Source organism: Balearica regulorum, chromosome Z (assembly GCF_011004875.1).
Source record: "Balearica regulorum gibbericeps isolate bBalReg1 chromosome Z, bBalReg1.pri, whole genome shotgun sequence".
Taxonomy (NCBI): Eukaryota; Metazoa; Chordata; class Aves; order Gruiformes; family Gruidae; genus Balearica; species Balearica regulorum.
This window is the reverse complement of record NC_046220.1, coordinates 48,883,754-48,904,485: the sequence shown is the minus strand read 5'-3', so window position 1 is coordinate 48,904,485 and position 20,732 is coordinate 48,883,754. Positions and strand designations below refer to the sequence as shown.

The 20,732-nt window shown below is 53.9% G+C and overlaps 1 protein-coding gene across 1 annotated transcript; it reads right to left on the bottom strand.

Annotated features, from left to right (window-relative positions):
• Nucleotides 1-1,495: 1,495 nt before the first annotated feature.
• Nucleotides 1,496-11,968, bottom strand: LOC142599510 (uncharacterized). Its single transcript, XM_075740484.1, has 14 exons — nt 11,748-11,968; nt 11,180-11,347; nt 10,824-10,913; nt 7,237-7,316; nt 6,414-6,495; nt 5,878-5,945; nt 5,029-5,090; nt 4,793-4,833; nt 4,428-4,524; nt 3,794-3,878; nt 3,418-3,518; nt 2,850-3,017; nt 2,494-2,583; nt 1,496-1,687 (listed from the first exon to the last, which is right to left on the bottom strand). The coding sequence occupies exons 3-14, from the start codon at nt 10,904-10,906 to the stop codon at nt 1,553-1,555; spliced, it is 1,092 nt and encodes a 363-aa protein (XP_075596599.1). The 5' UTR covers nt 10,907-10,913; nt 11,180-11,347; nt 11,748-11,968; the 3' UTR covers nt 1,496-1,552.
• Between the last annotated feature and the right edge of the window lie 8,764 nt (nt 11,969-20,732).

Genomic DNA, 20,732 nt, shown 5'->3' with positions numbered 1-20,732 from the left:
GAGGAAAGCCCTGACCTCAGAGAGCCCTGGGCCCGCATGGTCTGAGGTGATGATTGTGACATCACAGTTGGGGGTCTCACGGAGCGGGAGGTGGGGAGAGACCTTGCAGTTTTGCTGGCACAACCCATCCGCAGCCACCTACGCTCCCATGGGAGCTCCCGAGCCGTGTTGGGCTCTGCGCCGGGTGCCACATGTTGTGTGTCCCCTGGGCAGGGCTCAGCACTCCTACGGAGCCCGCAGGAATCGGGAACGCAGGGTGGATGGAGCTTTTTGCTCTCGCCTGATCCCACAGCTGCTTCAGGCAGTGCTTCTGCTCTTTGAATCTCCTCCTCTGCAGAGAAGAAGGGAAAGTAAGCGTTCCCTTGCGCTGTCAGAGGTGGAATGGTGTCTCTGTGTAGGGCAGAGGTTTTTCTCCCAGCCATGCTGACCCAGCCTTACGGTGCCGTGTTTTGCATCTCCAGCTAAAAGAGCGCGGATGACACACCACTCGTTCAGCTGCTGCTAAACTACACTCACGGAGCATCAAGCTGTCTCTGTTTCTTCCTCTGGCCGCACGAGGGAAGAGGCCGGGGGTGGGCAAGAGCTTGGGAGGGGATGGAGCCAGGGCAGCTGACCCAAATTGACCAAAGGTCTATTCCATGCCATTCAACGTCATGCTCAGCGATCAAGACTGGGGCTCTGGTCTTTGCAAAGCAGCCATTGCTTGGAGACTGGCTGGGCATCAGCCTGCCTGCAGAAGGTGGTGGAGCGACTGCTGTTGCATGCCTTGGGATTTTTTTCTCCATACACATACCTGTGTCCACAGGCCATCTGGGGGGGGGGGGACGGACACGGGACGGTCTGTGTCACCTGTGGCAAGGTATTTCGCCCCTTGGGTGATTCCACCAGCACCACCCAACACCCCTCATGCCTGTCAGGTTCCCCCATGGTGCAACCAGACCCCCATGGCTGTCTTGGCCTTTACTTCCTTCTCCTCATCCCACAGGTTCCCAGAGGCTCCCAGAGGTTTCCCAGCTCCTCAAAGCTGAGACTCCCACTGCCCCAGCCCCCTGATGACCCCTGACACCTCCAGAGCCCTCCTGTCCTGGCTCCCCTGTCTGCTTCCAGCTGCCTTGAGGCACCGGTGCCCCGTTCCCAGGCACCTGCACTCTCGTGATGGCTGCTCCCGGCCCGTCACGCATTGCACAAGCCTCCACGCACCTGTGCCTTTCTACAAGGCCCCACGGCTCGGCCGGAGCGTCAGGGGTGCCATGTTCTTGTCAGGCCAGAGGTCTGTGCCTTGGAGGGGCACCGTGGGCACGGTGGCCGGGGAAAGCTGAGCCAGGATCCCCCTGGGGGATTCCTCCTGGGCGATGTGTTGGACACCGCCCCTGCCCAGGCCTCCACACACCTCTCAGGCCCACCCAGGTTCTCCGCTATGTCTAGATCCAATGTGGCCTTTGAGGGGGCCTGCGAAATGATGTCGCTCTGCTCCAGACTAACAGCCACATTCCTCTGCCCAGGGATTTGTTGCGGTTTTTTTCATTATTTATTTTTATGATAGGAAGTCTCGTCATGCCTGGCCCATGGCGTTCCTTCCTGTTATCTTCCCATGAACCTGCACTCGATAAATGCAGGTGTAGCCTGACTTTCCCCAGTTGCTCTGTATGACGAGCCTGATAAACTGAAAGGCTCCGGGAAGCTTCTTCTGCAAAGAAAACACAGCAAAAAGACACGTCGCTCCTGGTGCGTAAGGAGCGGCAGGAGGCCCCCCCGCGTCTTCCTCTGACAGCCTGACCCTTGCTGCGGGAGGCGCAGCTCCCGCCCTGGCCGAGGGGACAGCTTCTCTCTCCTTCCCTTCTCCCACCCAGGGTCCCTGTGCCTCTGCACAGCAAAGGCCCGGCCTCGGAGAGTAGGCTGCGCCGCTGTGGAAACCTGAGCCTTGCTGGGTCTGGGGGGAAATGGAGCCTGGGGAAAGTCCTGCTGCTGGGGCAAGGTGCTGGGTGTCCTCCCTGCCACCGCCTGCCCAGCTGGGGCTCCGTCCCTGTCCCACCACCCCTTCCTTTCGCTGTGGCCTCTGTGCTGGCAGAGTGGCCAAGGAGCGCTCCCACGCATGGGGTGTGGCAGCACCTAGCGGCTCCTCCACCTGCCTCCCCAGCAGAGCCCAGGCCTGGGGATGCTGGCCACCCTGCAGCTGGCTGCGGGGCATCCCCATGGTGGTGCCTGGTGGCTGTCGCCACCTGACACTTGCGTTTCAGGGCAGCGCGCTGCACCCGTGGGGTGGCAAGGCTCTGGCTGGCTCTGCCAGAAGCAGCAGCAGGCGTAGGCGGGAAGCTGTGGGGACCCTAGGTCTCGCTCTACTTTTGCTGCCCTCGCTGGGTGCTGCCTCAGCCCTCCAAACCCTGCCACGTCTCTCTCGGCCAGGGTGGGGATCGTCCACGCTCCTCCTGCCACTGACTTGCTGGCAAACCTGCGTTTCTGCCCTGGCCTCTTGCCAACACAAGCTTCCCGTACCTGCAGAGGGAAGGTCTGGGTCGGCTCTTTCTCGATGTCATAGCTGAACGTCCCGAGCAGAGTTTCCTCTTCTCCTCCCTCATCCACTCCCTTGGAGATAAAGCACAGGGGACCAGGTCAGGCTCAACTCAGCCATGAGAAAACATGCATGCCGGATCCGTGCCCGTGACCCGACCCCTGTCCCGCGGCCCCAGCGCAGTCTGGCGCGGGATGCGGTGCAGCTGAGCGGTTGGGCCAAAACGCACTGGGCAAGTCTTAAGGCGGGATGACGCCACCTTGCACTTCCCCTCACATTTCTCCCTTACGGCTTTTCTGCAGCACCACGTCCCAGCCCCAAGTGCCTGGCAGAGACTTACCGAGACGGTGAAATCTCGGGGGGCGCTGCTCATGTCCCCAAGCGCAGAGGACTTCTTCAACGGGTGCTGCAGAGTGATCGCGGTTGGTCGGACTTGTGCGGGCAACCTAATGACCACCTGGCTCCAAGACTCTCGGAAAGGCCAGCAGTATCCCGGGGAGATGTCCAGCTGAAAGCAGAGGGCAACGGCAACGGTTGGTAAGGACGTGACGTGGCCCGTGCTGCCACCAGTGCAGCCAGCAGCACTGTCGGCACAGTGCCTGCACGCTGTATTTGTGCTCAAAATGAGTGGCGTGTTGGGAAATGGACAGAAGTGCCCAGACGTCTTCCCGGGCAGGGCAAGAGGATTCGCTGCGTTCCCCCGGAGGAGAGCTCAGCTCAGCTCAGCTCCTGGGCGAAGCTGCTGGTTTCTAGCGAGCCAAGCCCTGTGTGAGACCGCAGGCCTGTCTGGCACCTGACCAGTGCCATGGGCTTCAGCAATACCACCGGCCTGAGGGCAGACGACGCGGGGCTTGCCCTCGAGCTTTCCAGGGGAACAAAACCAGCACTAATGATTTTTGCTACCATACCTGCACAAAAGTATCCAGAGCGTTGAGATCACAAAGGAACCAGAATACGCTGCAGGGCCACACATAGCTCCTGGGTGATCTCTGCAGGTCAATGGTGACCCCTGAAGGGAGAAGAGAGCAGCTGACTGACAGAGGCCCCGGGCTCAGAGGGCCCCGTGGCTGTAGGGTATTTCTAAGGCTGCCTGCCAGTCCCACGCCGAGCCCCGTGCCCTTGGAGCCTGAGGGGGCCGCTCTGCCACCGGCGCACTGTTGGGCCCTGGGATTTCATCTCATCTCCCCCTACCTCAGAGAGCAGAGTCTGCAGCACGGCCTCCTTTTGGGAGTGCTAAGCAGGAGCCCAGCGCAATCAATCAGACCTGCCTGCCCGCATCCCTACCCGCACTTTTCAGAGTCCAGGCAGACATCTGGACGCTCTCTTCCAAAGGCATCGCGGACACTGCCATTCTCATGTCCTGAAGTTCCTGGGAAAGACAGAAATGAACACGGGAGACGACCACGTCAGCGGGCCGTTCAGTGTGACCATGGAGTCCTGGCACAGAGCAAAGGAAGGAGCCCGTGTCAGAAAGTGCAAGACAAGCCTTGTCCAAACAGCTGCTGTGCTCAAAGCTGCCTGATGGCAATGGCGAGGGCTCAGCAAGAGCATTTGTGTCTACAACCATATAGCGTGGGCGTGGGTCTGGGGCCCACAGCCTCATCTCCACCTCCATGCTGTCCAGCTCAGCCTGGAGATGGGCACAGCTCCGCCAGGGCCGGATGCTTCTGGCAGGGCACTCGTGCTTCACTGCTCTCTGGGGCCAGGCCAGAACTACCAGAGGCACCAGTCCTCCGCTGCCAGCGTGGCCCGGGGCCCAGTTTAGCTTGGTCAGAGGAAGGGGCTTTAGAGCAGAGAAGCTCAGCCAGCAAGCCCCGGTAAGGGATGGGTGGGCAGAGTGAGCAGGAAAACCCCATCAGCAGCCCCAGGAAAGCACCCTGTGTGGGGCCCTGCCCTCTTTCCCAAAGCACAGGATCACCTCCTTCAGACGGCTCATCTCTTCAGCCATGTGCGCAACCTCCTTCCTCAGCTGTGCCACCTCCTGGACTTGTTGCCCCAGCAGAGCAAGTGAGTTCCTGCAGACACCGGGAAAGCGGATCTTGTCAGAGCTGCCCAGCCCCTCCCAGAGCCTCCAGGCTTGGAGATGAGCAGAGACACAGGTGCTCGAGCCCCGCTTTTCTTTCCCTGCTTTGCAAGTGCTTCCCTTCACCTCCAGCTTGAGGCAAAAGGCAAAGCGGGAGGGAAAGGCACGAGCCCTGGGCAGTACACAGGGGAGTGCAAACAGCACAAGCAGGACTCCCACTACCCCAGCGAATGAGCTGCGGGCCTGGAGAGGGCTCTTACCACACAGACTTCAGCTCGCCCACAGGCTGCTCCTGCAGCACCTGAAAGGGAAAGGCTCTACGCTTGAGTCCCAGAGCTGCTGGAGCTTAGCAGAGCCGGCAGCTCTAGAAAGGCACCGCAGAAGCTGCTGCTGCTTCTTTGGGTCACGGCCTGGAGACGGAGGATTTGGTGATTTACTCAACCACCGTCAGCAGTGCTCCTCTGCAGGACTTTGCTCTCCCACAACAGTCACTGACCTGTGGCACCTCCTTTGCCCACAGCATCCACATGGGCAGCGAAGTCCCGCAGTAGGCACCAGCTGTAATTCACATCACCAACAGACAGTTATTTTACTATTGTTTCTAATGATCCCGGTAGTCACGCTGTCTCCTCCCACACCAGGGTGGCAAGAGGTTGGCTGAGAGCTTCGCTCCCTGCTGCGGTGCGCACCAACACCTGGCTCCACGGCCTGCAAGAGAGCCACCTCTCCCTCCCTCCCCCTGCACGGCACTGCCACGGAGCCCCGCTTCAGCTGGGCTCCAGTTCCCAAGCGATTCCCAGCTCTGGCCCTGGCTGTCACTGTCTCCGCTTCCTCCAGCACACCTCCGACCAGGGGGCTACCGGAGCGGCCGCAGCACAGCGGCAGCACAGGAGCTGGGCCTGTCCCCGGCGTGAGCTTGCAACCTGGCACTCGTTTCCCTGATAGAGAAAGACCACCTCCAACCTCCCTTTCACAGCCGCACAGGCTGTTCTCTCCCACTGCCTCTGCCCATCTGCTTCTCTCACACGCAGGCTGTACTTTCAGCCTCCCCTCATAGGCAGCAAGGGATTCCCTTGCGCCGTGGCAGCTTCTGCACAGCCTGTCCACAAAGGAAAGCTGCAAAGGAGGAGGGACCTCTGTCTCAAAGGGTCCTGCTGGCTGCGCTTCCTAACGCCCGGTGCGTCTGCAGCGGCCCTTGGGCTGGCTGGGATCTGCATGTAGGGAGCTCCCTGAGCTGCAGAAGCAGGAGGGTGGAAAGTCCCACGGGCATTCCAGCACCTCTCCCTCACGCTGATACTTGCAACCCGTACGTCTGTGCTACCGCGAGCAGCAGGCGATTACTCACCAACAGCGGCCATGAAGATGAGGGACAGGATGAGAGAGAGCCCGCTCCTCTTCTGGGTGATCTCTTTCCTGAGAAAGAGGGAGTCCTGGCGTTACCAGTGCTCAGGGACTGGGGCAGAGCCCTGTATGGGGGCATTTTCACTTGCAAGCTGAGCAGCACTGATTCTGGAGGTCAGCTGCTGACGGAAAGCTGACAGACCAGCCCCTTTCAAAAGCAGCACGGTTTCTGTCTGCATCCTTCAACAGTGCAGGCCAAGCTTGCCAAAGGAAGTGCTCCAAGATCTCCTTCAGACATGGAGTTACAATGATCCGAGGAAGTGAGCAGACCTAGCCAGGGAAAGCCGCTCTTTGGCAGTCTCTGCTGTGCGCGCTCGCCTTCTTCCCTTTCGCTAAGGCGGCAGGCCTGGTTGCACTTGAGATGAAACCCCTCTTGTGTTGGGGTGTTTCCACAGCACTGGGCGGAGCAGCAGGCATTCACTGCTCCCCTCCCACCACCCCCACGGATCCGTGTCCACATCAGACACGTGCTGTACTCACACTGTGCAGATGCAGGTGCTCAGGTAGCCCTGCAGGGACACCAGGGCCTGCGCCAGACGGCCAGAAACGATCAAGACCAAGTCTGCCAACGAAACAGGAGAAAAGCCTGAGGACCCTTCTTGAGGACACCTGCTGGGACGCATGTCAGACCCTACGGGGAGGTGGGCACCGGTCCCACGCACTCCCTCCCCAGAGCAGGGCCAGGGTTTTGCCCTGGGGAGGGGGCAGCTGGGAGTGAGGGACTGAGGGGCGGGCACTGACGGCTCGTCCAGGGAAGGAGGGCGGCACGAGCAAGGCTTTGGCCTCCGGGCTCCCACCACATGGGTGCACCCCGTGGTTGCTAGAGGATCCCACAAGGACATGGAAATGGGAGCCAGCTCTGTCGCAGTCGCGTAGCTGAGATGGTCCCAGGCCTTCCGCGCAGCAGGATGACGCTGGCTCAGCAGGGCTGTCGGGCCCGGCCCCAAACATGCCGGGGTGGCAGGCAGCCTCTTCTCCTCACCCCTCACCAGCTCATTGAACACCAGGCCCCAGGGGACTAGGACCTGGGGGCGGCAGGAGGGCACTGGAGGATCTCAGGCATCTTTCCTGAGAAAGCTGTCTGCCCTGTGGCCAGGTGCTAGCAGCCTGTGAGCGTTTGCCCTCGCCTTTTGAGTCAAGCTCCTGGCGAAAACTTGTTGGGCAGACTTGTGCCCAGAGCAGGGCAGCCTGCAGGCCCCTCTCCACTGCGTCGTGCCAGCACCATCTCCTCCAGCTCTGGTGCAGAGGAGCTCTGTGGGTGCATCCCAGAGGACTTTGCCGAGCAAACCAGTGTTGAACTTACTCTCATTTTCTTGAGAGCAGGCCCCGCAGCATGCAGGCCCCTGCTGGGTCATGCCCTGGACCTCCTGCGAATGGGTGAACCTGGGGAAGGAAAAAGACAGAGGCCTGTTATGCACGGTCTCCGTGCCAGGCGATCCGAGGCAGGCAGCAGGTGCCAGCGCAGAGGCCCTGGCCAGAAGACAGGCCTCGGGAAGGCTCCCGGGAGATGGACCTGCCATGGCGGGAAAGGGAAGCGGCAGCGAGGTGGCACGGCTGCTTCCGCCCCGTCCTCCTCTGCCCACCGGGCCCTGCTGCACCAGCCTGCCCTTGGGTGGGCACGTCAGCGGCCCCGTGTCATTTGGGGACAGGGCACAGGCTGCCCTCCTCCGAAGCCCCCACCTCTTCCGAAGGCCCCTGAAGCAGGAGGGCCAGAGCCCTCCCCAAAGCTCCCCGGGGCTGCTCTCCCCAGCTGAGACCTGGTGAGGAGAGGGCTGAGCTCTCCCGCGGCTCTGCTAGAGGCTGCCCAGACACACCTGCGCAGTGCCTGCGGCAGGCACCCGGAGACGGCTTGTGCAGGACGGCGGCAGGGATACCTGGCATGCCCCAGCCATGACCCTGAGCCGGCCAGCAGCAGCTCTGCAGGGGGTGGCCCCGGGGCGGGGGGCGGCCGGGGGGGGTGTCAGAGGGGCTTTCAGCGAGTTTCCCAAGCTCCATGCCTGCGGCTTGGCATATAGCCCTTGTCAGCTGCCCCGACGTGTCCCCCGCCAGCTCCGCGTTAGACCCTGCCTGTGCTACCCCGCTTAACTGAGGCCCCAGAAGGAACAAACCCTGTGCGCACATACCCATTCTCCATGTTCCTGCCAGCTCTCGTCCTTGACGGGGCTCGCGGTGCCCCTTGTGTTTTCCGGGGAGCCTTTCTCTGCCTCATATTGGGCAGAAAGCAAGCTCCCTGGCAACCTTACGGCCCCTCCTTCACGGTCAGGAGTTTTGCCTGCCGAGTGCACGGCCACTCGGGCAAAAGCTCCAAACTGATTCCCGTGCAAAGCGCTCCCGTCACAGGCACACAGCGCGAGCTGCTTCCTGCCCGGCAGTCGTGTCCCAAAGTACCACGTTGCTGAGGAAAGCCCTGACCTCAGAGAGCCCTGGGCCCGCATGGTCTGAGGTGATGATTGGGACATCACAGTTGGGGGTCTCACGGAGCGGGAGGTGGGGAGAGACCTTGCAGTTTTGCTGGCACAACCCATCCGCAGCCACCTACGCTCCCATGGGAGCTCCCGAGCCGTGTTGGGCTCTGCGCCGGGTGCCACATGTTGTGTGTCCCCTGGGCAGGGCTCAGCACTCCTACGGAGCCCGCAGGAATCGGGAACGCAGGGTGGATGGAGCTTTTTGCTCTCGCCTGATCCCACAGCTGCTTCAGGCAGTGCTTCTGCTCTTTGAATCTCCTCCTCTGCAGAGAAGAAGGGAAAGTAAGCGTTCCCTTGCGCTGTCAGAGGTGGAATGGTGTCTCTGTGTAGGGCAGAGGTTTTTCTCCCAGCCATGCTGACCCAGCCTTACGGTGCCGTGTTTTGCATCTCCAGCTAAAAGAGCGCGGATGACACACCACTCGTTCAGCTGCTGCTAAACTACACTCACGGAGCATCAAGCTGTCTCTGTTTCTTCCTCTGGCCGCACGAGGGAAGAGGCCGGGGGTGGGCAAGAGCTTGGGAGGGGATGGAGCCAGGGCAGCTGACCCAAATTGACCAAAGGTCTATTCCATGCCATTCAACGTCATGCTCAGCGATCAAGACTGGGGCTCTGGTCTTTGCAAAGCAGCCATTGCTTGGAGACTGGCTGGGCATCAGCCTGCCTGCAGAAGGTGGTGGAGCGACTGCTGTTGCATGCCTTGGGATTTTTTTCTCCATACACATACCTGTGTCCACAGGCCATCTGGGGGGGGGGGGACGGACACGGGACGGTCTGTGTCACCTGTGGCAAGGTATTTCGCCCCTTGGGTGATTCCACCAGCACCACCCAACACCCCTCATGCCTGTCAGGTTCCCCCATGGTGCAACCAGACCCCCATGGCTGTCTTGGCCTTTACTTCCTTCTCCTCATCCCACAGGTTCCCAGAGGCTCCCAGAGGTTTCCCAGCTCCTCAAAGCTGAGACTCCCACTGCCCCAGCCCCCTGATGACCCCTGACACCTCCAGAGCCCTCCTGTCCTGGCTCCCCTGTCTGCTTCCAGCTGCCTTGAGGCACCGGTGCCCCGTTCCCAGGCACCTGCACTCTCGTGATGGCTGCTCCCGGCCCGTCACGCATTGCACAAGCCTCCACGCACCTGTGCCTTTCTACAAGGCCCCACGGCTCGGCCGGAGCGTCAGGGGTGCCATGTTCTTGTCAGGCCAGAGGTCTGTGCCTTGGAGGGGCACCGTGGGCACGGTGGCCGGGGAAAGCTGAGCCAGGATCCCCCTGGGGGATTCCTCCTGGGCGATGTGTTGGACACCGCCCCTGCCCAGGCCTCCACACACCTCTCAGGCCCACCCAGGTTCTCCGCTATGTCTAGATCCAATGTGGCCTTTGAGGGGGCCTGCGAAATGATGTCGCTCTGCTCCAGACTAACAGCCACATTCCTCTGCCCAGGGATTTGTTGCGGTTTTTTTCATTATTTATTTTTATGATAGGAAGTCTCGTCATGCCTGGCCCATGGCGTTCCTTCCTGTTATCTTCCCATGAACCTGCACTCGATAAATGCAGGTGTAGCCTGACTTTCCCCAGTTGCTCTGTATGACGAGCCTGATAAACTGAAAGGCTCCGGGAAGCTTCTTCTGCAAAGAAAACACAGCAAAAAGACACGTCGCTCCTGGTGCGTAAGGAGCGGCAGGAGGCCCCCCCGCGTCTTCCTCTGACAGCCTGACCCTTGCTGCGGGAGGCGCAGCTCCCGCCCTGGCCGAGGGGACAGCTTCTCTCTCCTTCCCTTCTCCCACCCAGGGTCCCTGTGCCTCTGCACAGCAAAGGCCCGGCCTCGGAGAGTAGGCTGCGCCGCTGTGGAAACCTGAGCCTTGCTGGGTCTGGGGGGAAATGGAGCCTGGGGAAAGTCCTGCTGCTGGGGCAAGGTGCTGGGTGTCCTCCCTGCCACCGCCTGCCCAGCTGGGGCTCCGTCCCTGTCGCACCACCCCTTCCTTTCGCTGTGGCCTCTGTGCTGGCAGAGTGGCCAAGGAGCGCTCCCACGCATGGGGTGTGGCAGCACCTAGCGGCTCCTCCACCTGCCTCCCCAGCAGAGCCCAGGCCTGGGGATGCTGGCCACCCTGCAGCTGGCTGCGGGGCATCCCCATGGTGGTGCCTGGTGGCTGTCGCCACCTGACACTTGCGTTTCAGGGCAGCGCGCTGCACCCGTGGGGTGGCAAGGCTCTGGCTGGCTCTGCCAGAAGCAGCAGCAGGCGTAGGCGGGAAGCTGTGGGGACCCTAGGTCTCGCTCTACTTTTGCTGCCCTCGCTGGGTGCTGCCTCAGCCCTCCAAACCCTGCCACGTCTCTCTCGGCCAGGGTGGGGATCGTCCACGCTCCTCCTGCCACTGACTTGCTGGCAAACCTGCGTTTCTGCCCTGGCCTCTTGCCAACACAAGCTTCCCGTACCTGCAGAGGGAAGGTCTGGGTCGGCTCTTTCTCGATGTCATAGCTGAACGTCCCGAGCAGAGTTTCCTCTTCTCCTCCCTCATCCACTCCCTTGGAGATAAAGCACAGGGGACCAGGTCAGGCTCAACTCAGCCATGAGAAAACATGCATGCCGGATCCGTGCCCGTGACCCGACCCCTGTCCCGCGGCCCCAGCGCAGTCTGGCGCGGGATGCGGTGCAGCTGAGCGGTTGGGCCAAAACGCACTGGGCAAGTCTTAAGGCGGGATGACGCCACCTTGCACTTCCCCTCACATTTCTCCCTTACGGCTTTTCTGCAGCACCACGTCCCAGCCCCAAGTGCCTGGCAGAGACTTACCGAGACGGTGAAATCTCGGGGGGCGCTGCTCATGTCCCCAAGCGCAGAGGACTTCTTCAACGGGTGCTGCAGAGTGATCGCGGTTGGTCGGACTTGTGCGGGCAACCTAATGACCACCTGGCTCCAAGACTCTCGGAAAGGCCAGCAGTATCCCGGGGAGATGTCCAGCTGAAAGCAGAGGGCAACGGCAACGGTTGGTAAGGACGTGACGTGGCCCGTGCTGCCACCAGTGCAGCCAGCAGCACTGTCGGCACAGTGCCTGCACGCTGTATTTGTGCTCAAAATGAGTGGCATGTTGGGAAATGGACAGAAGTGCCCAGACGTCTTCCCGGGCAGGGCAAGAGGATTCGCTGCGTTCCCCCGGAGGAGAGCTCAGCTCAGCTCAGCTCCTGGGCGAAGCTGCTGGTTTCTAGCGAGCCAAGCCCTGTGTGAGACCGCAGGCCTGTCTGGCACCTGACCAGTGCCATGGGCTTCAGCAATACCACCGGCCTGAGGGCAGACGACGCAGGGCTTGCCCTCGAGCTTTCCAGGGGAACAAAACCAGCACTAATGATTTTTGCTACCATACCTGCACAAAAGTATCCAGAGCGTTGAGATCACAAAGGAACCAGAATATGCTGCAGGGCCACACATAGCTCCTGGGTGATCTCTGCAGGTCAATGGTGACCCCTGAAGGGAGAAGAGAGCAGCTGACTGACAGAGGCCCCAGGCTCGGAGGGCCCCGTGGCTGTAGGGTATTTCTAAGGCTGCCTGCCAGTCCCATGCCGAGCCCTGTGCCCTTGGAGGGGACACGGGCAAGGAGGGGATCCCCGTGTCCATTGACAGCATCTCTCTCACAACCGCACAAAGAGAAGGTCTGTGGGTGCTGGGAGACTGTAAGCCCCCATGAGAAGAGCAGGGGGCCCAAGCTGAGGCCCCACTCCTTGCAGCGCCAAGGGCAGTGTGACAACTGGCTTTTCAGTCCCCAGGAAAGCTCAGCGGAGAGGGAGAGCATAGAAATGCTAGCAGGGGCGTGCCAGGGGCACCTGTGAGAGGCTCGAGGGCAGCACTGGGATGAACCTGAGGGGTCCGCTCTGCCACCGGCGCACTGTTGGGCATGGTGGCAGGGGGAGAGCTGAGCCAGTCCTATGTGGGCTTCCGCAACAGTGCATATGGAATGCCCAGGGACAGTGCCAAATCCAGCATCTTAGCTTGAAAAATAGTATACCATGTTGTGACATTATGGCTGTAACATCACAGCTGGGGTCAGAAGTGGGCAGGAGATTGGGAGAGATCCTGCAGTTTTCCTGGCGCAGCCCATTCATTACCATCCCAGGTTCTGAACTAGCAGTAACCCAAAATTCATGTGACAGAAAAAACTGTGTCAGGCACGATAGTATCAGCATAGTGTGCTCTTAGGCATCTGGCTTACAGGAGTGATGGGCCTGAAGCCTCTATGTGGTTAAAACAGCAGCATAGTATCCTTATACCAGATATCTGACAATAGCATTTTTTAGTAGTATATCTTTGCCTAATTTTGAACCCATTTGAGTCTAATTGATTAAATGAAAGCTGGAGAGGGATTGTTGACAAGGGCATGTAGTGACAGGACAAGGGGTAATGGCCTTTAAGGTGAAGGAGGGTAGACTTAGATCAGAGACAAGGAAGAAATTCTTTACAGTGAGGGTGGTGAGGCACTGGAACAGGTTGCCCAGAGAAGCTGTGGCTGCCCCCTCCCTGGAAGTGTTCCAAGGCCAGGTTGGATGGGGCTTTGGGTAACCTGGTCTAGTGGGGGATGTCCCTGCCCATGGCAGGGGTGTTGGAACTTGATGATCCTTAGGGTTCTTTCCAAGCCAAACCGTTGTATGATTCTATGATAATTTTAGAAATTGAGAAACCTTACAACATTTTTAAGAAACCAGTCCAAATTTGTTTCGATTGGGATATGTATTCATAATGTAATTGAGGGACTCCAAATAGCTTTCACTTTTATTTATGCACAATATAACTGGAAACCTAGCTGTCTACCAGGATATAACCCCTTACCCTATGCTACCTGGAATCTTATGTGTGGTCCCTCTGTTGATCTAGTAAAACCCCTGCTCCAACATTAAGAAAAGGACAGAGATTAGGGTACAGAAACTGAGGATACTTGTCCTGGATTTCTGCAAATCCCACAGTTAGTAAACTCCCTCCTTCAGGAATGGGAAAACAATCCCCCAAAGCATTTGTATTCTTACCCTCAAACATAACCATTAAATAACCATGGTTGTAAAATACACCAATGGTGCTCTCTGTAGGTAAATTCAGTTTTACTGGCTTGGAAAAATTCAAGCTCACTACTTCCTTGAAGTAAATCAGGGACCTTGGAACTGTATAGGGATCAGTAGAAAAAGCAGGAGCAATTCTGAATACCATAGACCTTGAAGTTGGAAGTTGTCTGGAATGTCAGTCAGGCTTGGACAACTTAGCAGCCAAACCATACAAAGGCAAGTGATCGCTAAAGCTGCTTATCATTAGAACCATCTTAAAACTCTCAGAGTAACTATCCAGCCTTTGTAAAAAGTGAAAAATATCCTAGAGGTTCTGACAAACAACACTGTCTCTGCTATTGCACTAATGCACATTTTTGCTGTTTCACAATAGCAGCAGTAAGCACTATGAAAAGTTCTGCAGTTCTCTCAAATTCATATTGTGAATGATGTCCTGAATGTAAACTCCTATTTACAAAAATTATGTCCTCCATACGTACAGGCTCTGTACCCCAAGATACACTGGGACACATTTTATGAATACGTACCTGTTCCCTTAGTCTGAAGAAACTGCATTCAGGCTCCTCGAAGTCTAGCTCACTGTCCTGGTTTGACTGAGATAGATAGAACTAATTTTCTTCCTAGTAGTTGGTATAGTGCCATGTTTTGGATTTAGGATGAGAATAATGTTGATAACACACTGATGGTTTTACTTGTTGCCAAGCAGTCAAAGACTTCTGAGCTTCTCACACTGCCCTGCCAATGAGAAGGTGAGGGGCGCCCAAGAAGCTGGGAGGGGACACAGTCAGGACAGCTGACCCAAATTGGCCAAAGAGATATTCCATACTATATGATGTCATGCTCCATATATAACTGGGAGGTGGGCTGGGAGGCAGTTCTGCTCAAGAACTAGCTGAGTATTGGCTTTGTTGCTGAGCAGTTGTGCTGTGCATCACTTGTTTTATTATTATTATATTATTATTATCATAATCTTCTTCTTCTTCTTCTGTCCTATTAAACTATCTTTATCTCAACCCAGAAGTTTTACCTTTTTACCTTTTTTTTTTTTTTTCTCTTTTTGATTCTCTTCTCTATCCCACTAGGGGGGTGGGGGAAGTGAGTGAACAGCTGTGTGGTTGTTTTAATTGCCTGCTGGGTTAAACCATGATGCTCACTGACTAACCAAATGATTCTCCTAGATCTCCAGAGTGCCAACAATGGCAACAAAAGAAATGGATGTGCCCCAGTGAAACATCTTTCTAGATTCTTCTTCTCAACTGGAGTCACAGAGGCATCTCAGAATGTATGAACTCCATTTAGTTTCAGATGAAGCTAAATCATACAAAGATAATGCTACAACTGCTAACAGGCACTCAGTTCATGGGACCAGACTCAGGATAGTCCGTAGTTAAAATGGTGCTGAAATACATCAAGTATGATCAGGTCCCCATAATCTGCTGTTTCATTCACTATTTAGTTCCATGTAATAGCTTCTGCTCCTGTTGGAGCATATTACTGGCTATTGTAGACACAGCATAAGGGTCCTTCATTTTCAGATGACACTATCTTGAATCAAGAAACCAAGGACAAGATAACTGCTCCCATAACCAACTAAATTAAAAGTTGTAACCATCTCAAATAATAACTTTTTAGGATTTTCATTATTTGAGTGTGCCTTTAAAAAGCACAGACCATGTTCTTGCAATCTTCTTTGCATTGAACAAGCTATTTCACTGCAATACACGTAACTTGAATTTTTATAAGCATCCACAGTGATTTCAAGGCAATTTCTAGAGAAGCCTAGTACATTCTTAAGATGAATGTACATATGGTTTTCCTCAGTTACTGCAGTGTACACATCTGAAAAATAAAGTAAGATTGGTTTTAAGTTCTTGAGATGCAGTCTAGACATTATGAAATTAACATTCGTATCAGATGTAATTCATCAGAATACACATCTGAAGATACTATAAAGCTTTTGGAAGGGATAAAGTGCCATGTGTTTTTCTATCAGGAAGAGCAAGCTCTTATCAGAAGTAAGAATCATACACAGCAGAATTTATTCCCTACTAAGGTTTCTCCTTCCTTATTTTGAAGAGCTTTGTGGAGCTTGGGAACATGGTATGTACTAAACCCCTGTACCTAACAAATCAATAAACACTACCTGCTGTGATGTGTCTTACCTTGGCATCTGGACCTTCTAAGCATACTGTTTGCATGACTAGCCTCTGACCTTTGGCTGGTAATCAGAAGTTAAGTGTTTACAGGTGACTATTGTTGCACCAGCTATTTAATGACAAGTTATACCGAACATGTCAAACTGAAATAGGGCAAACTTAGTTTTTGTTTTCCTGTAATAGTGCCACATCGGATAAATGTTATTTTCTTTTTAACACTAAAACCTCACATCTCTCTTTTTAAGTGATGCAAGAAGCCCAAGGAAGTTTTAGGTGTCTTAATTTTATCTGCAAAATAGTATGAGCAGTTAATAAAATAAAATTCCACTGTCCACTGTCTTTAAAAGTAGGTGGATGTTTTACTGTCTTTGAGACAGCAGAGGCCTTTGGAAGTACACTGCTATAGTGAGTTCAGATTGTTTATGATTTCTTAACCTGTTTGGCTAGCCCAAGTAAATGAGTTGTATGCTGAGGAGCTCCAGAAAGATTTGGGGTCTTTACTGGGATCTGGTGGAGATCACACAGCTAGAATACAGTCTTTTAGCTCAGCATTAGACTGTATATATATATATTTTAAAAAGTGATCATTTTTTGAAGCCACAAGAAGTATCAATCCACAGATAAAATGCTGCTGACACATGCCTAGAACAAGTACATGTAGTTAAGACTCATAGCAAAAAAAAACCCCAAACCAATCCAGCAACTTGTTTGATGAAAAATCCCTGCATCCATACAGTTTATATTTCTGCTGCTGACTACTATTCATGGTAAGCCATGGTAGTCATGCTCAGAAATTAACACAATCTTCTACAGGCAGTAGTTGCGGGTAAGCAATGACAGAGGACACAAATATGCAAGCATTAAATCACATAGAAAGACGGAACATTTAAGAATGTCAGCAATCGGATAACCTAACTAGTAGAAAGGTGGATAGAGTCAAGCATTATGGCCCAGCAAAGTCAAGTTTCTCTAAAGTCGCTGGCTTTGTATCTTGAAGGATTTACCATGTTCTCGTTCATCACCTGACCTTTCTTACCCCTTTTGTCCTTGAAAAATGTCCTTGAAAATAAGTATGTATACTCTGAAAGGGCTTAGATTTTCTAGGCTAGATTTTGATACAGCAAAGCATAGTGAGGATAGACAGAATTTAAGTACCTAACTACAAGACTGTTGTAGTCTAAGTCCCATAATAAAATCAATGACAATAATTGTGAAAATGCTACTACTTTTCCCGAGCCGAGCACAGTTGGGCTGACAAAATTGGCAGCATCTTATTATAATGCTTCTGTACTAAATTCCATATCCTGGAATTAAAACAAGTTTGAAATCCCCTGGTAAAATTAATGCCTACAAATATGTTCAAGGGGAACTAGCAAAGCAAATTCAGTGCTGATTAAAGAAGTGCAATTCCATTCTTTGGTTTTTAATAGCCTCAGTAAACTTACGTATGTCAAACAGCCAAAGAATGGGGCAGGCTCATAAAACAATGTTTGACTCTATTGAACACAAGTCAGAAATTTTAACTGGTAACTAGTACAAAAGCCAATAAAATAGCACAATAAAAAAAGACCTATTTTGTGTTCAGCATTATATGGGGGAAGAGAGAAAGCAGGTCATTCCAAGACCAAAGTCTACTCTATGGATGCTGAGCTTTAAGTGTCCCTTGGGATTCAGAAAAAAAGGAGGATACATTAACAACATTGCATAGACTTTTAGCACCCTAAAGAATACTGAAACATTCTTCCAGAGTTCAGACACCTTGATACTGCAAAGAGAGTGAAAGTTGAACATTTCTCTGTTTAAAGTCCTTAGACTGTGAAGGAGTAGTAATTTTTCTGCATTAAACAACACCTTAAAAAGTCTTCTAAAGTGAGGGAATCAACATCTCCCCTAAAAATTTGGTTGACCAAAATAAAACCACAGTACCAGAGTTGTTTACAAACTGGATTACAGACTCAGGAACTGGTTGGGAGAAATGGCTCAGTCTTTGATTCTGATTTGTTCCCTCATCAACTTTGAGTCAACCCATCCCTCTACTACCAACCCTCTGGACCACTCCTTCTCTGTAGGGAAAGAATGCAAAGAAAAAAGATGCAATCCCAAATTATTTTCTCTCACTCCTACACCAAAGAAAGCAAACAGGTATACTCTTCACTGGGTAAAAAACTAGCTGGATGGCTGGGCCCAAAGACTTGTAGTGAATAGAGTTAAATCCAGTTGGCAGCCGGTCACAAGCAGTGTTCCCCAGGGCTCAGTCAGTACTGGGGTCAGTTCTCTTTAATATCTTTATCAGTGATCTGGATGAGGGGATTGAGTGCACCCTCAGTAAGTTTGCAGATGACACCAAGGTGGGCGGGAATGTTGATCTGCTTGAGGGCAGGAAGGCTCTACTCAGGGATCTGGACAGGCTGGATCAATGGGCCAAGGCCAACTCAGTGAGGTTCAACAAGGCCAAGTGCCTGGTCCTGCACTTGGGTCACAACAACCCCATGCAACACTACAGGCTTGGGGAAGAGTGGCTGGAAAGCTGCCCAGTGGAAAAGGACCTGGGCGTGCTGGTTGACAGTTGGCTGAACATGAGCCAGCAGTGTGCCCAGGTGGCCAAGAAGGCCACCAGCATCCTGGCTTGTATCAGAAATAGCGTGGCCAGCAGGAGTAGGGATGTGATCGTGCCCCTGTACTGGGCACTGGTGAGGCCACATCTCAAGTACTGGGTTCAGTTTTGGGCCCCTCAGTACAAGAAGGACATTGAGCTGCTGGATTGTGTCCAGAGAAGGGCGACAAAGCTGCTGAAGGGTCTGGAGAACAAGTCTTATGAGGAGCAGCTGAGGGAACTTGGATTGTTTAGCCTGGAGAAGAGAAGGCTGAGGGAAGACCTTACTGCTCTCTACAACTACCTCAAAGGGGGTTGTAGTGAGGTAGGTGTTGGTCTCTGCTCCCAAGTAACAAGCAATAGGATAAGAGGAAATGGCTTCACGTTGCATTGGGGAGGTTTAGATTGAATATTAGGAAAAATTTCTTCACCAAAAGAGTGGTCAAGCATTGGAACAGGCTGCCCAGAGAGGTGGTGGAGTCACCATCCCTGAAGGTGTTCAAAAAAGGTGTAGACATGGCACTTCGGAACATGCTTTAGTAGGCATAGTGGTGTTGGGTTGACAGTTGGACTTGATCATCTTAGAGGTCCTAGAGGTCTTTTCCAACCTTAATGATTCTATGATTCACATCCACACTTAAGTTTTGTGTGTCACCTACGCTGCAGAGTTGCTCTGAAAGTGTATTTCCTGATGTTTGTAGAGCTGCACAAGGGCAAGCAGGTATTAAGGCATAGCAGCTTGATGGGGAAGCACTGTATTTCAACAGATGCTTCCCTCTAGATTTCCAGAGATAACTGAGATATTCAAGTACACTGAGGATTTTGTCTGAAATTATGAAAATAAACAAATGTATACTTTTAAATACTATTTGCTGACTGGGATAAAGGGTAGGGTGTCCACATACTGCTGCGTTGGGTTTGTGTGGCAAGGTTTTGGTAGTGGGTGGGGGCATAGGCTATAGGTGTGGCTCCTGTGAGGAGCTTCTAGAAGCTTCCACAGTGTCTGGTAGAGCCAATGCCAGCCAGCTCCAAGATGGGCCCGCCCCTGGCCAAGGCCAAGCCAATCAGCGCCTCTGTGATAACATATTTAAGAAGGGGGGAAGTTTTTTTACAGCTGGAGGGGGAAGTGTGGAGATGTAACATCAAGGTCAGTGCAGGAGGAGGGGGGAGGAGGAGGAGGCGCTCCCGACACGGGAGCAGAGATCCCCCTGCAGCCCGTGGTAAAAACCATGGGGAAGCAGGCTGTTCCCCTGCAGACCGTGGAGGAGGGATGAGGGGGTGTAGAGATTCCACCTGCAGCCCGTGGAGGACCCTACGCTGGAGCAGGTGGAGGCACCCGAAGGAGGCTGTGGCCTGTGGGAAGCCTGGGCTGAAGCAAGTCCCTGGCCAGACCGGCAGACCCGTGGAAAGGGGAGCCCACGCCAGGGCAGGTTTTGGTGGCAGGACTTGTGACCCCGTGGGAGACCCATGCTGGAACAGTTTTCTCCTAAAGGTCAGCACCCCATGGAAGAGACCACGCCGGAGCAGTTTGGGAAGGACTGTAGCCCGTGGGAGAGACTCCATTTTGGAGCAGGGGAGCGATGAGAGGAGTCCTCCCCCCGAGGACAACGAAGCGGCAGAAACAACGTGGGCTGCACTGACCGCAAACCCCATTCCCCCCCCCCCCCCCCCCCTGCCGCTGAGGGGGGTGGAGGTTGAAGCCGGGAGTGAAGTTGAGCCCGGGAAGGGGGGAGGGGTGGGGGAAGGTGTTTTAAGGCTTGATGTTATTTTTTTTTTTCATTGCTCTATTCTGTTTAGTAATAAATTAGATGAATCCCTTTTTCTAAGTTCAGTTTGTTTTGCTCGTGATGATAATTAGCTCTCCCTGTCCTTACCTCGACCCGAGCCTTTTGTTAACTTCTCCCCATCATGCTGGGGAAGGAGTGAGTGAGCAGCCGCGTGGCGCTCAGCTGCCGGCTGGGCCTAAACCACGTCAACTGCATAACAAGGAGAAAAAAGCCCACAAACCAACCACCATGGAATAATTACCCACCAAGTAAGAACTGGTGGTGTTTAGCCTGGAGAAAAGGAGGCTAAAGGGAGACCTTACCGCTCTCTACAACTACCTGAAAGAAGGTTGTAGTCAGGTGAGTGTTGGTCATCTTCTCTCAAGTAACAACAGGACAAGAGGAAATGTCCTCAAGTTGTGCTAGGGGAGGTTTAGATTGGATATTCAGAAAAATTCCTTCAAGGAAGGGGTTGTCAAGCAGTGGAACAGGCTGCCCAGGGAAGTGGCAGAGTTACCATCCTTGGAGGTATTTAAAAGACATGTAGATACTGTACTCAGGGACGTGGTTTAGTGGTGGACTTGGCAGTGCTAGGTTAATGGTTGGACTTGATCTTAAAGGTCTTTTCCAACCTCAAAGATTCTATTCTATGATTCTAACCTACAGTGAACAGCACAAATTTCCTCATCTGAGATACATCTATTCCTTTGCTTCAACAAGAAAATTCCACTTTTTTTAAGAGAGCATTAGAAAACTATCTTTTCTATTGCATGAGCAAAAATGGAT